This window comes from Mastomys coucha, unplaced genomic scaffold, assembly GCF_008632895.1.
Source record: "Mastomys coucha isolate ucsf_1 unplaced genomic scaffold, UCSF_Mcou_1 pScaffold21, whole genome shotgun sequence".
In the NCBI taxonomy this organism is placed as follows: Eukaryota; Metazoa; Chordata; class Mammalia; order Rodentia; family Muridae; genus Mastomys; species Mastomys coucha.
Genome location: NW_022196904.1, coordinates 98,681,082 through 98,694,625, shown reverse-complemented (window position 1 = coordinate 98,694,625; position 13,544 = coordinate 98,681,082). Strand labels below are relative to the sequence as shown.

The following is a 13,544-nucleotide window of genomic DNA, read 5'->3' as shown; positions in this document are numbered from 1 at the left end:
ACAGGAGAAAATTTTGAGCAGACACCATTGAGACGAACATTCAAATCTAAGGTCCTTGCCCGATACCCTGAGAATGTAGACTGGAATCCCTTTGATCAGGATGCAGTGGGAATGGTTAGTATTTGTTAGCTGTGGAATTAAGTGCAGAGTGATTTATAGAAAGGTTTTGAATTCTGGGTGTGGTAGCAGTACTTGTTCTATTTGATTTTTGGGGTTCTGTGGTTTAAACTCTATGCTTATTGATGCTGGCTCAGCACATTATTGAGGTATACTCCAATGCCAGTAGTTCTTGAAGAAAGGATTATAGTACACATTGCCTATGATTCTGTCTTTGATCAATGTATCAAATATACTGAAAAATCATGTTTCTATTGTGTCAGACAAATAAATAGTAATGCATCAGTGTGTGTATTGTATTAGCGTGGGAGAGCTCTAGGGAAGGTAGACAGATTTCCAACATGGCAGATTGTAGCTAGCTGATTTGTGTTTTGGAGAAGACAAGGAATGCTCTCACTACTTGTTTTCCTATTGTTTTTTTGCAGCTGTGCATGCCCAAAGGGCTGGCATTCAAGACCCAGGCTGATCCCAGGGAGCCACAGTTCCATGCCTTTATTATCACAAGGGAGGATGGCTCTCGGACATTTGGGTTTGCCCTTACCTTTTATGAAGAAGTGACCAGCAAGCAGATCTGCAGTGCAATGCAGACCCTCTACCACATGCACAATGCTGAGTATGATGTCCTTCATGCTCCACTTGCTGATAGTGGAGACCAGAGTGGCATGGAAGATGGTGAAGGCATTCCTGGGACCAAGCTGCAGCGCTTCAACTCCTATGACATTAGCAGGGACACACTCTATGTCTCTAAATGCATCTGTCTCATTACACCTATGTCTTTCATGAAGGCATGTCGGAGTGTGCTGCGGCAGCTCTACCAGGCAGTCACATCACCTCAGCCCCCTCCTCTGCCCCTTGAGAGCTACATATACAATGTACTCTATGAGGTGCCTCTTCCACCTCCTGGCCGCTCCCTGAAGTTTTCTGGGGTCTATGGGCCAATCATCTGCCAGAGACCAAGTACCAATGAGCTTCCTCTATTTGACTTTCCCGTCAAGGAGGTCTTTGAACTGCTTGGGGTGGAGAATGTGTTTCAGCTTTTTACTTGTGCCCTTCTGGAGTTTCAAATACTGCTCTACTCACAGCGTAAGTCAGTGTTGACTACATGGGTGGAGACCCATGTGGGGTCCCTGCTTTCTATAGTCACATATTATGGGTCTAAATATAAAAGTCAAGAGTTATTACAGTCTTTTGCCGGTGGATGGAGAATGGATGGACCCTGAGAAGCTAGTATTTCTGGTTGGCTATCATCATGGCTTTTTGGTAGAAAGAAACTTTATTTTGGAGGGAATATTCCTTCTGACTGATGCTGAAAAAGGTTAAGGGTAGTGGCCTCTAGCAGTGATGGCCCATCAGTTCTTTTCTGTATTCTGTCTCTTTTTTTGGCCTGACAGAAAAATCAGGGATAATCCTTTTATACCGAGAAGATGAATTGTTGCTTCTTTCTGTTGTTATCTGAATTGTTTCTATGAATGAGGTTTAGAAAGAATGCTAAGGTAGGTGAGAAAAAACAGTTGCTTACTTTGTGAGCCAGACCAGTATCATAAAATTCAGTACACAGTTTAGTGCATAATGTGCCAGGCATCGTTTCAAGGGTGGTAGATAAAAGTGATGGACAAGCTGGGCAGTAGTGGTGCAAGCCTTTAATCCCAGCACTTGGGAGGCAGAGGCAGGCGGATTTCTGAGTTCGAGGCCAGCCTAGTCTACAGAGTGAGTTCCAGGACAGCCAGGGCTACAAAGAGAAACCCTGTCTGGAAAAAAAAAAAGTGGTGGACAAAGTAAAAACTAATCTTTCTGAGTGGAGTTTGTATTTTAATGAGAGAAAAGGAGTTAGTAAATAAGTAAAATATGTAGATAGAAGATAGGTAAAGACTTTGAAGAAAAGATTGAAGGATGGTATTTGGGGAAGAAAAGATATTTGGTTGTTTTAAAAGAAAAGATGCATTTTATTATTTTAAGTTTGTGTAGGTGTTGTGTGTGTTTGCACGTGGGTATGTGCACACGCATGTAGGTGCCTGTAGAGTCTAGAGGCTTCAGATTCCCCTGGAGCTGGAGTTATAGACAGTTGTGAACTACCTGATGTGGTGGGTGCTGAGAACTGAAGTTGGGGTCTCTGGAAGAGCAACCCAGTGCTTTTAACCACTGAGCTGCCATGCCAGCCCAAATTCCACTTTTCAATAGAATGGTTTACTTTATTTTATTTATGAATTTGTTTATTTATTTATTTGGTTTTTTTGAGACAAGGTTTCTCTGTATAGCCTTGGCCTTCCTGGAACTCCCTCTATAGACTAGGATGGCCTTTAGAAAGTTCTGCCTGCCTCTGCTTCCTGAGTGCTGGGTTTCAAGGCATACCACCACCCAAAAATAGAGTAATTTTTAAAACAATTTATTTTCATTTTGGATTACAAATAGGGTCTTTTTCCCCACAAAGATTTATTTTGTTTTTAAATGTGTATATGTTGGTGTCCATGAAAGCCAGAGGCTTCAAGGTTTTTGTTGTAAGCATCTGACATATATGCTGGAACTGGACACAGGTCCTGTGGAAGAGCAATATGTGCTCTTAACTGCTGAGCCATCCTTCTCTCTTCTAGGTGATTGCTTTAAAAAGTAGGTTAGGTCTTTTTGAATAACTTGTGGATATCTGTAGTCAAAATATTCCAGGTTGGGCTTATGATGGTTTAGTGATTAAAAGCACTTACCCACATAAGGCTGCAGTCAAGTTTGATTCCAGAAACCTATATAAATGTTGGAGAGAACAAACTCTTAGAGCTATCTTCTTACCTTCTCACATATGCAGTGTATGCACACCCACCCTTAGTACCCTCCCCATGCTCATTAGTTGACAGTTTCTTAGCCTTGTCTTTTACAATATTGACGTTTAAAAGATACTCTGTGTGTGTGTGTGTTGTATATTTTTAGGATTCAAGTTACCCTAGAGTTGGTTACATGGACAAAGAAATTTTCCCTGCACAGTGGCAAGGCTATTACTATTCTTTTTCTCACAGAGGCAGGCATTCTGAGTACTAGTATATAAGGGTACCTAGTAAATACTTATTAAATGAATAGATACTATTTATATTTTTTAAACTTATGTATATGGTGTGTGTGAGTAACTTGCTGTACTCTACATGCATACAGGAGCCTGTGGGTCCAGAAGAGGATGTTGGGTCCCCTAGAACTATGCTTACAGGCAGCTGTGAGCCTCCTAGTATGGGTGCTAGGAACTGAACCTGGGCTCTCTAGGAGAGTAGTTAGTGATTTAGCCACTGAGCCATTATTTCAGCCCTTGAGTAAAATTTTGGTTGTTGTTTTATTTTTATGTATTTATTTTTTGAATCAGAATTTCTTTATGTATCTCTGCCTAACCTGGAACTTGCTCTGTAGACCAGAGCTGGCCTCAAATGCCTGTCTCTCTCCTCCACCCCCATTAAAGGTGTGGGCTACTTTACACCATAAATAACATTTTTAACAAAATATTCTAGCTTTTCTTTTTTTTAAAAAAAGTTTTTAAAAATTTCTTTAAGAATAATTTATTAATTTTATGTGAGTACACTGTAGCTGTCCTCAAACACACCAGAACCCATTACAGATGGTTGTGAGCTTTCATGTGGTTGCTGGGAATTGAATTCAGGACCTCTGGAAGAGTAGGCAGTGCTCTTAACCCCTGAGACATCTCTCCAGTTTCTCTCTCTATCTCTCTTTTTTTAAAGATTTATTTACTCATGCATGTATATGCTCTGTTTGCATGTATGCCTGCATGCCAGAAGAGGGCATCAGATCCTATTATACATGGTTATAAGCCACCCTGTGGTTGTTGGAAATTGAACTCAGGACCTCTTGAAGAGCAGCTAGTGCTCTTAACTCCAGCCCTCTGGTCATTCTCTGTAAAAGTCTGGTTAGTGGGGCTGGAGAGATGGCTCAGCAGTTTGAAGGTGAAGTAATGGAGACTCTTTTGTTTTGGCTTTGTTCAGAATTTTTACATACACACGCATACATATACATACATGTGGGTACCCTTGGAGGCCAGAAGAGGGCATTGGATCCTCTGGAGCTGGAGTTACAGAAGTGTGAGCCTCCTGATATGGGTGCTGGAAGTCAAGCTTATGTCTCCTGGAAGAGCTGTATTTGCTCTTATTTACTGAGCCATCCCCCTCAAACTCCTGTTTGTTTGTTTGAGTCAGGATTTCAATCTGTAGCTCTGGCTGACCTAGAGCTGTGCGACTTTACTCGGTCTTCCTGTCTCTGCTTTCCCCCTGCTGTGAGTACAGGCATGATCATCACAATTTGCAGAACAATTATGAATTGAAGAGCACATACCTATTAAATAAACAGCCACTGATTGCAGTTGATTTCTTGAGTGGCTGCTGGCCACTCAATTAGTAAATATTCCAGTTTTCATAAGAACCCAGATTTTCTTAGATAAAATAATATTTGTAAATACTAAATGGTGGCAACAATGTTGTGAAACACTATAGGCCTAAAAAAGCACCTGTTGATAAGTGGTTCCTGAGGCTTCCTTTTATTAACTTGTGAGTAAAAATATAGTCTTGTTATATATAATAACTTTCTGGTCAGTGGCAGACTGTTTATGTGGTCCCATAAGATTATGTCACCAAGTCTATTTAATATAATATAATTTAATATATTTAATATAAGCACTATTGCCTTAGTTTGTGTATCTATACTCTGTAGTGTGTCCTGGTGTCCTGTAGCACAAGGACAGAATTGTGATGCATTTTTTTTTTTTTTTTTAGAACAAGTTACAAAGGCATTTTCATTTTTTTCTAACTCTAGTGAGTTTTACATGATCTTATTAGAAGTAATTGTACATTGCAGCATGGGGAAGAGCTGTAGGAGCACTTAGCCATTTGCTTGTCACTCAAGTATTGATAGTTGAGTCACTGTGGAATGCTGTGGCCAAAGAGACGCTGATGCTGTCATTGGTACTAGTGTACAGAAGAGGATTTGTGTGTCTGACTCCTGGAGGTTAGCGTTCTAGTGTGGGTACCACAGATTGCATTGTTCAGCCATCCTTCAAGCTGAGGGGGGCTGCTTAAAACAAACAAACAACACAATAATAAAATGTTTAAAAGGTAGAGGAAGAAAACTCACAATTTATATAGACCAGAAGGCTATAAAACTCAAAGTTCTCCTATCTGTTAAACAGATCCACAAATGGAAAGAAGATAGATAGCCTTGAAAATGGAATTGTAGCCAGTGGTGGTGGTGCACGCCTTTAATCCCAGCACTTGGGAGGCAGAGGCAGGCAGATTTCTGAGTTCGAGGCCATCCTAGTCTACAGAGTGAGTTCCAGGACAGCCAAGGCTACACAGAGAAACCCTGTCTCAAAAAAACCAAAAAGAAAAAAAAAAAAGAAAAAGAAAATGGGATTGTATTGTTCTCAGTCTTGTTTTTAAAGAATGTCATAGTTTCAATTGCACTGCAAGAAGCTCTTCAGATATTTAAATCTAAAGCCAAAAAAATTTCATGTTTCAGATACTGATTAAGTTTATCTTAAAGAGGAGGGGAAAAACAAGACTTAGAATTTTACAAAAGCTTGCTTATATGAAGCAGGGAGTGACCCTCTCCAGCATGTCCTGATGTATGTATGTATGGGCTGATAGATATATGGACCTAGTTCTCAGTCACTGGAACTATGAGCTGAGCAATCTCCAGGACAGTTAACCCTCACAGTGAACGAGGGTGTTTGGGGAGCTGCCTCACTCCCATGACAGAATGTGGTAGCATCTGCTTCGCTCACTTTGGTGAGGGGAAGGAGGGGAGGCTCTTTGGTTTTCTTTTTTGGTTAAGAAAGGAAAGGCCTCTGCTTGCCTCTACCCCTCCCTCGCTCCTCTCCTTTGCTCCCTCTCATACACCCAATCTCAAAATGGTGTATGGAATATGTATTCACAATATGTGTTTAAGTGCCAGTATTGGGAAGAGACGGGATGAGCCATCTGTAGTTAGCCAGACCTATAGATCAGGCTCAGCAGCTCTTCACTAGTGCAAGCCTGGGCTGCCTGTATTTTGTATAATTTTGAGGTTCCTACAGTGTCCTCTTCATATTGATAAAATTCTAGAATGGTTTACAGAACAGAGGAGAGTATTTGCTTATTTATTATAAAAGATAACATTTGAGACCAGCCTTCTAGGACTGCACAGTGCAGGTATCCCCATGCTGGCTTTTTTGGTGAGCCTCAGTGCAGCACCTCTGTGTGTGTACTGACCCAGAAATCTTTAAATCTGCTTTATTATTATTTTTTTTATACTATACAAGCCTGAGTGATGAATTCTTTGCTCTTTGGTGATTAAGTTTCTAACATCTGTCCCTTCTGCCCTGAGAATAGAGCTGGACTGAAAGTGCCAGCCTCTACTCATGCCTTTCTGGTGATTAGAACTCACTTTGGAGCTAACCAGGGAGGCCTCTACCCCACCCCTTAGCTACCACTCATCACAGTATCCAAAAATCTTTAGGGTTCTTAGGAGCTATATGCCAGAAACTGGGGATGAAGACCAAATATATATTTCTCACACAAATAGCAAATTAATTATGGGTCACACTTTCCTTTGACTAGCCAGGAGTAAGAGACAGAGTCTCACAGGCTAGCTTTAAGCTCATGGCAGTCTTTTTGCCTCAGTGTCAGTGCTGGGGTTGTAGTTATGAGCCACCATGCCCAGCTAAACTTGGAAAGCTATATTGTGTGCCAAAGTGTTGGAGTGGTAAGTGATTTTCTTTCACTGTCTGGAGAGCACGGGCCACCCCCACTTTAGAGAATATGCTTAACATATTCTTGAATAGTGGCTAGAGAAACGTGCCATCTATTCCTTCTGTCGTATTTCTCTGTTACATTTTAATACTAGTTGAACATGTATATTTGATAGGAGTCGGTAAGGGGGTCTGAGTCTGTGGCCCCCAATAGAGAGTCATAGTGGTCGGTCCTTGGGTCAGTTGAATTGTATTGACACTTTGAACTTTCTCTTTGAGAAGCAAGTGTTTCAGTTGACTGGTTTGTTGAGTGTGCTTATTCTGTTGTTGTTTTTTCCCTCTGACTTAGATTACCAGAGACTGATGACCGTGGCGGAGACAATTACAGCTCTGATGTTTCCTTTCCAATGGCAGCATGTCTATGTCCCCATCCTCCCAGCTTCTCTCCTGCATTTTTTAGATGCTCCTGTACCGTACCTGATGGGCTTGCATTCTAATGGCCTGGATGACCGCTCAAAGTTGGAGCTGCCTCAGGAGGTGAGAAGAGAAGCCAAGTGCTGTGCCAATGGCCCTCTCCAGCATGGGAAGAAATGAAGATTCTGGGAGGAGTCCAGCATGGTGCTACCAAGGCCCCCTTTTGGAGTGTGGGGTGCTAAAAAGGAGACAGGGAACATGAATAACTTTTCAGGAAAAAATACAATGAACTGTTAGCCCCAAATTTATATTACTTCAGAGGGTCTTCATCACCTGATATGCCCAGTATTTATTTTATTTTATTTTATTTTATTTTATTTTATTTTATTTTTTTCCAAGACAAGAGTTTCTCTGTGTAGCCCTGGCTGTCCTGGAATTCACTCTGTAGACCAGGCTGGCCTCGAACTCAGAAATCCTCCTGTCTCTGCCTCCCAAGTGCTGGGATTAAAGGCGTGCGCCACCACCGCCCAGCTTTTTTTATTTTTTATTATTGCTTTTTTTTCCCCATACACATTATTTTTTTCAAACATGTTTCTCAGTTTAATTGCCATTTCTGGCTCTCTCCCACCCACCTCCCTGTGTGTGTGTGTGTGTGTGTGTACCTGAGACAAATTCTGTCCCCTTTAGGACTGTTCATCTTCATTCTCTATGCACTTTAGGCACGTGGGTATGTGAAGAAGTTGCTCGGAAACCAGCAGTGTTCTTAATGGGACTGTTTGAGGAATTGTTTGTGTAAGAGACCCCAGTGTTCTGTGTGTTCTGGCGTGTGGACCCACTGCTCTGTGGCTTTCTCTATCATTAGAGAAGCTTCTGCACCTGAGTTTCTGGCCTCCCCCTCTGGTCTGATTGTGGAGGAGTAGACAGTGGGATGCAGAGCACTGTTGTATCCTCCTGAAGCAGGTCTGTCTACGCCTTAGAGTCCCACTCACCCAGGCTTGCCTTTTGATGGCCATATATTTTTGAGGGCAGTTGCCTAGCGGAGTATTTTCTACTCTGGTTTATAGCAGACAACCTCTGTGGGGGTAAAGAGCTGTAGGTCAGTTTTTTTTTAAAAGCATAGAGCATTATACAAGATGAGGTAAGAGTAATAGTATCCTTGAAACATAGTTTTATGTTTTTTTCTCAAAAGAATACATGTTCATAGTTTTATAAAATGAACAGTAAAGGAAGAATTAGCTTACATTTTACTACTCAGGTAATTTAGCATTTTAGTTGACATCTTTGGACTATAAGGGATCTTTAAACTCAGCTGTTGGAGGGGAGTGTGAAGGCATGATGAAGGACCTTGATGTGGTTCTGTGCCAGGTAGCATCAGGATACTGAGGTGGTAAGCTTAGAGTATAAAGAGACTTTCTGTAGAAGAGTGTTCATTTCTTAGACCCTCAAATTAGAATTCATCAGTTGCAGCATATCTTTGGCCATCAGAAGTCTGTAAAAAGCCCTTTGTTCTTTTTAACACCAACACATTATCTCAGCTGGCCTTGAACAAATGAGAGCCAGAGCTGGTCTTGTGAGGCATCTTTGTTTTGGCTTCTCTTTGGGGTTTCGTTGTCTGAAAGTAAGCTTGAGAGCATTGGAGTAAGGAAAAGGCTGTCACTTTCTGCCTGTCCCTTTCTTCTCTCTCTCTTCTCTGGGGACACTCTCAGTAGCTTTCCCCCAGGATCCTGTGTGCTGAAGTCCCCTCAATGATGAACTCAAAGATGCACTGAGGGAGAATGATTTGGCTTCACAACTAAGGTTGGCAAAGGGCTCTGTGGCCCTTTGAAGGAAGAGTTGGGGAGAGTTTGGGGGATTTGGAGCATTCTTGAGGAATGCCTTAGACAGTAGCTATCTTACCCTGGCCCCTTTCAGCATGGCACAGGTGAGCAGAGAACTGATTGTTTGGCTTCAGTGTCTTTGCCACGATTTTGCATCTTCACAAAGCCCTTCACAAAGTAAGTCACACAGGTGCCGCTGGCCTAGGAGCGGATGCTTGAGGATTTGATCATAGTTTATAAACTGCTGCCCCTGCCAGCCTGTGCTGAGAGGAAACAGCTTGAGACTGGTTTATGAGCCTAGAAGTTAAATGGCCTCTTTTTTCATTTTGCCCTTTTTTATCCTTCCCTTTTCAGCCTTATTTTTGCAGAATGACTAGTGAAGAGGTCAACTTAGAGGTTCCTGTGTATCTTAGCCACCTCTGAAGTGTGTACCTGAGCTGCTTTCCTCAGCCACCTCTCTTCAAGGGTATCCACATATGTCCACAGAATTTAGGGCTGGGGGTGGTGGTGGCGCACGCCTTTAATCCCAGCACTTGGGAGGCAGAGGCAGGCAGATTTCTGAGTTTGAGGCCAGCCTGGTCTACAGAGTGAGTTCCAGGCCAGCCAGGACTACACAGAGACACCTTGTCTTGAAAAAACAAAACAAAACAAAAAACAAAACAAACCAAACAAACAAAAACAACTCAGGGCTGGAGAAATGGCTCAGTGGTTAAGAGCACTGACTGCTCTTTCCAGAGGTCCTGAGTTCAATTCCCAACAACCACATGGTGGCTCATAACCATCTGTAATGGGATCTGTTGCCCTTTTCTGGTGTATCTGAAAACAGCTACAATGTACTCATAAATATAAAAATACATAAATCTTTAAAAAAAAAGAATTTAGGGTTGATAAAATTCTTTATAGATAAACTCTGTCTCAGAAAACCAAAAAAAAAAAAAAAAAATTCTTTATAGATGGGACTGTAGGGATAGCTCAGTGGTGAAGGGCACTGGCTATTCTTCCAGAGGACCTCGCTTCCATTCCCAGCACTCACATGGTGGTGCTAGTTCAGGGGAGCTGATGCCCTTTTCTGATCTCCCCAGGTAGCAAGTACACTTATGATGCCTAGACATGCATGCAGCTGTATGGGAAGGGGGGCAATAAAGAAAGCATCAAACTAGCCATCCATGATTAGAAGATTGTGAATCAGAGAGAAAAAGTAGCAGACTAGACATGACCAGGGCTAGGTAAATGGGGGTGAGAGGGTGGTAGCAGAAAATACTGAGTTATAAGGAGGATGAGTAGCTACAGAAGGCCTGAGGGTTTGGGATATCAGTGAGAAGGCTAGTGAGGGGGCTTTGAAATATGTGACAGGTACTTGTGAATGAAGTCTGAGGAGCTTGGACTTTGATATGCTGATAACCACAGGTATAAGTCAATGGAGCCTCTTGTCCCATTTACCAAAAGCAAGGGAAATGACTCCTTTGGCTGATTGGGAGCCTGTTCTACAAATTCCTGAGGAATGCTGGCTTTCATCTAACCACCAGAAATCCTCCTGTAGGAGCTTGAATTGAGCTAAGACTGGATATGTGTACTGCCTGAAACCTGACACAGGCAAAGCATCCATACGGATTTAATAAATAACTAAAGGAAAGAAGAAAGGAAGGAAGGAAGGAAGGAAGAAAAGAAAGAAAGGGAAAGGAAGAAAGGAAGGAAGATAGCAGTGGAAGAGAAGCCACCAAGCATTATTGGGTAGATTAGATATTTTAGTTGCTTCCCTGGTTCTTTTTTCTTTTTTTCCTTTCTTTCTTTCTTTCTCTCTCTCTCTCTCTCTCTCTCTCTCTCTCTCTCTCTCTCTCTCTCTCTTTCTCTCTCTCTTTCTCTCTCTCTTTCTTTCCTCCCTCCCTCCCCTCCCTTTTTCCCTCCCTCCTTCCCTCCCTCCCCTCCCTCCCTTCTTTCTTTCTTTCGAGACAGGGTTTCTCTGTGTAGCCCTGGCTGTCCTGGAACTCACTCTGTAGACCAGGCTGGCATCGAACTCAGAAATCCACCCACCTCTGCCTCTCAAGTGCTGGGATTAAAGGCGTACGCCACCACTGCCTGGCTGCTTCCCTGTTTTTTGTTGGAAAAACTGCCCCCATCCCCCTTTTAAAAGATGAGCCAAGGGGTAAGAGATGGAAATGTATGCCCTTCCTTCTGTCAGCTGTATAAAGGACCCTTGACTAGATAAGTTGATTTTGTTTTGATTTTCTTTTTTGATGGCTTGGCCTAAGAGCATTAATAATGTTAAAAATCTTAGAAGAATAAGTAAAAAGTAGTCTGTTTTTAGGTTATAAATATTTATTGGCCTTTAATGAGGCAGAGTCAACATTATCTATTTCGAGGAACTCAGAAGTAAAGTTTAAAGTGATTCTTCTAGTCTTTGAAGTTTTGAGATGGAAAACTTTCTTTTTATAGTTACAGGTTGATAGGATAATTTATGCACTCAGCATAAATGATACAGGGGTCTGTTCAAAATGTAGTTGTAGTAGGTGAATTTTGTGGAATGGCTGTGTTAGTGAGCTGATCATGTTATCCTCTGCCTGTTTCTTTTAGACCATAAAGGTTAAATATTGAGCCAAGGGTAAACTTGTGTGTCACTGGGGCAGCATTTGGCTTATAGTAACAGTGTCTTGCTGAAGGGAGGGCCCTTATCTGTTGCCATAAGGAAACCTGTTTCACATAGATTAAAAGTTAAATGGGATGGTTGGGCAGTGAGGCATCTCAGTGGGCAAAGACGCTTGCCAGCAAGCCTGACAATCTGAGTTAAATTCTTGGAGCCCACCTGGTGGGAAGAAAGAGCCTACTCCTGAATGTTGTTTTTAATTTTGTTCACGCGCACACACACACTCAGTCGCAAACACATGTAAATATCCTATAAAAATACTTGACATTATAATTTGCAAAAACAACTCTATAACAGATATCTCTTTTGTATAAATGAGAGAGAGAGAGAGACATACTCTTAACCCTTTAGTAATCTGTTGGAGTGAAGGCAATACTACATGTCTTGGACAGATTAATAAGATAAGCATGATCTTCTAATTTAAAGTGCAAGAAAATTAAGAAGAACGAGGATTTTAAAGTATTAAATTGATCAAGCAAGACCTGAATATCAGCCGAGGTGATAGTGAGCAGTTTTAGTGTATGACTGGGGTTGAGCTTGAGCTGGGTTCAAATCCCAGTGCTACCAAATAGTGATCATAGACATATGCTTGGCCTGTATCACATTTTTTAATTAATTAATAAGTATGGGTTTTACCTACATATATATGTATATCTTTGTGCCTGGTGTCCATGGAGGCCAGAAGAGGATAATGGATCTGCTGGATCTGGGGTTACAGACAGTTGGGAGATGCCATGTGGATGCTGGAAATTGAACTTGGGTCCTCAAGCAGAGAGCTGCCAATGGTTTTGTCTGCTAAGTCATTTCTCTGGCTCCTGTCTTTGGGTTTTTTGTTTTGTTTTGTTTTAAAGTTTGTCTCTTAAGGTTAGTCCAGGATGGCTGGACCCTGTAGCCCTATGCTAGCCTGAAACTCTTAGTGACTCTCCTGCCTCAGCTTCCCCAAGGAGTGTGATTATAGCAATGCATGTTTTCTTTAGTCAGTTTCATCTGTAAAGTAAGACTAGATGGTGACAAGTCCAACCATTTAGCACTGTGAGTGCTGACTGTACCTCTCAGCAGGAGCAAGGACTCCAACAGTCAAATCTTGAAAATCAGGAGTGAAGTGTAGAAGGGGTGAACACGAGTGCTCAGAACTGGTGCCAGCCTTTGACATTTCTCATGGACTAGAATCCATTGATTTGTGAAGTTTTTGAAAGCCACCATCATCTTGGTTTCACAACTACTTTTAGCTGTTTCCTCTAGCATTTTACCTCTGAGGAAAGAGCCATGTTAATAAGGTTTTATTTTAGAAAGCAGAGGGAGCCTGAGGTGGAAGGACTGTCTTGTTGCCTTCTTTGTCTTTATATTACACCTCACATTTGTCAGTTCATCACCCATTGTCCTTTCTAAAACTTCTCTCTTGGGGCTCCATTTGTTCACACCTCCTGTTTTGATTTCCAGGCTAACCTCTGCTTTGTGGATGTTGACAACCACTTCATTGAGTTGCCAGAGGATTTGCCTCAATTTCCCAACAAACTGGAGTTTGTCCAGGAGGTCTCTGAGATCCTCATGGCCTTCGGTGTTCCCCCTGAAGGGAACCTCCATTGCAGTGAAAGCACCTCAAAGCTGAAGAGGATCCGAGCTTCTGAGCTTGTGTCTGACAAGAGGAACGGGAACATTGCAGGCTCCCCTTTGCATTCTTACGAGCTCCTCAAGGAAAATGAAACTATTGCTCGGTTACAAGCTTTGGTCAAGAGGACTGGAGTGAGTTTAGAAAAAGTAAGATGCTGGAAATCAGTTTGTGACAGATTGGATCTGTGTTAGAGTGCTGTCCTGGGGAAGCTGGACTTAGGATGAGAAAGGACCCACGTTA

At 42.0% G+C, this 13,544-nt stretch overlaps 1 protein-coding gene across 3 annotated transcripts in view; it reads left to right on the top strand.

Moving 5' to 3' along the window:
• Positions 1-13,544, top strand: part of Dennd5a (DENN domain containing 5A) — a 63,277-nt gene that overhangs the window by 23,804 nt on the left and 25,929 nt on the right. For 2 of the 3 annotated variants that reach the window (XM_031387837.1, XM_031387835.1), the window contains 4 exons: positions 5-114; positions 543-1,200; positions 7,170-7,357; positions 13,133-13,450. In XM_031387837.1, coding sequence (XP_031243697.1) covers positions 5-114; positions 543-1,200; positions 7,170-7,357; positions 13,133-13,450 — 1,274 coding nt within the window. The remainder of the gene's footprint in view (positions 1-4; positions 115-542; positions 1,201-7,169; positions 7,358-13,132; positions 13,451-13,544) is intronic. The other variant, XM_031387836.1, reaches the window with a different exon arrangement.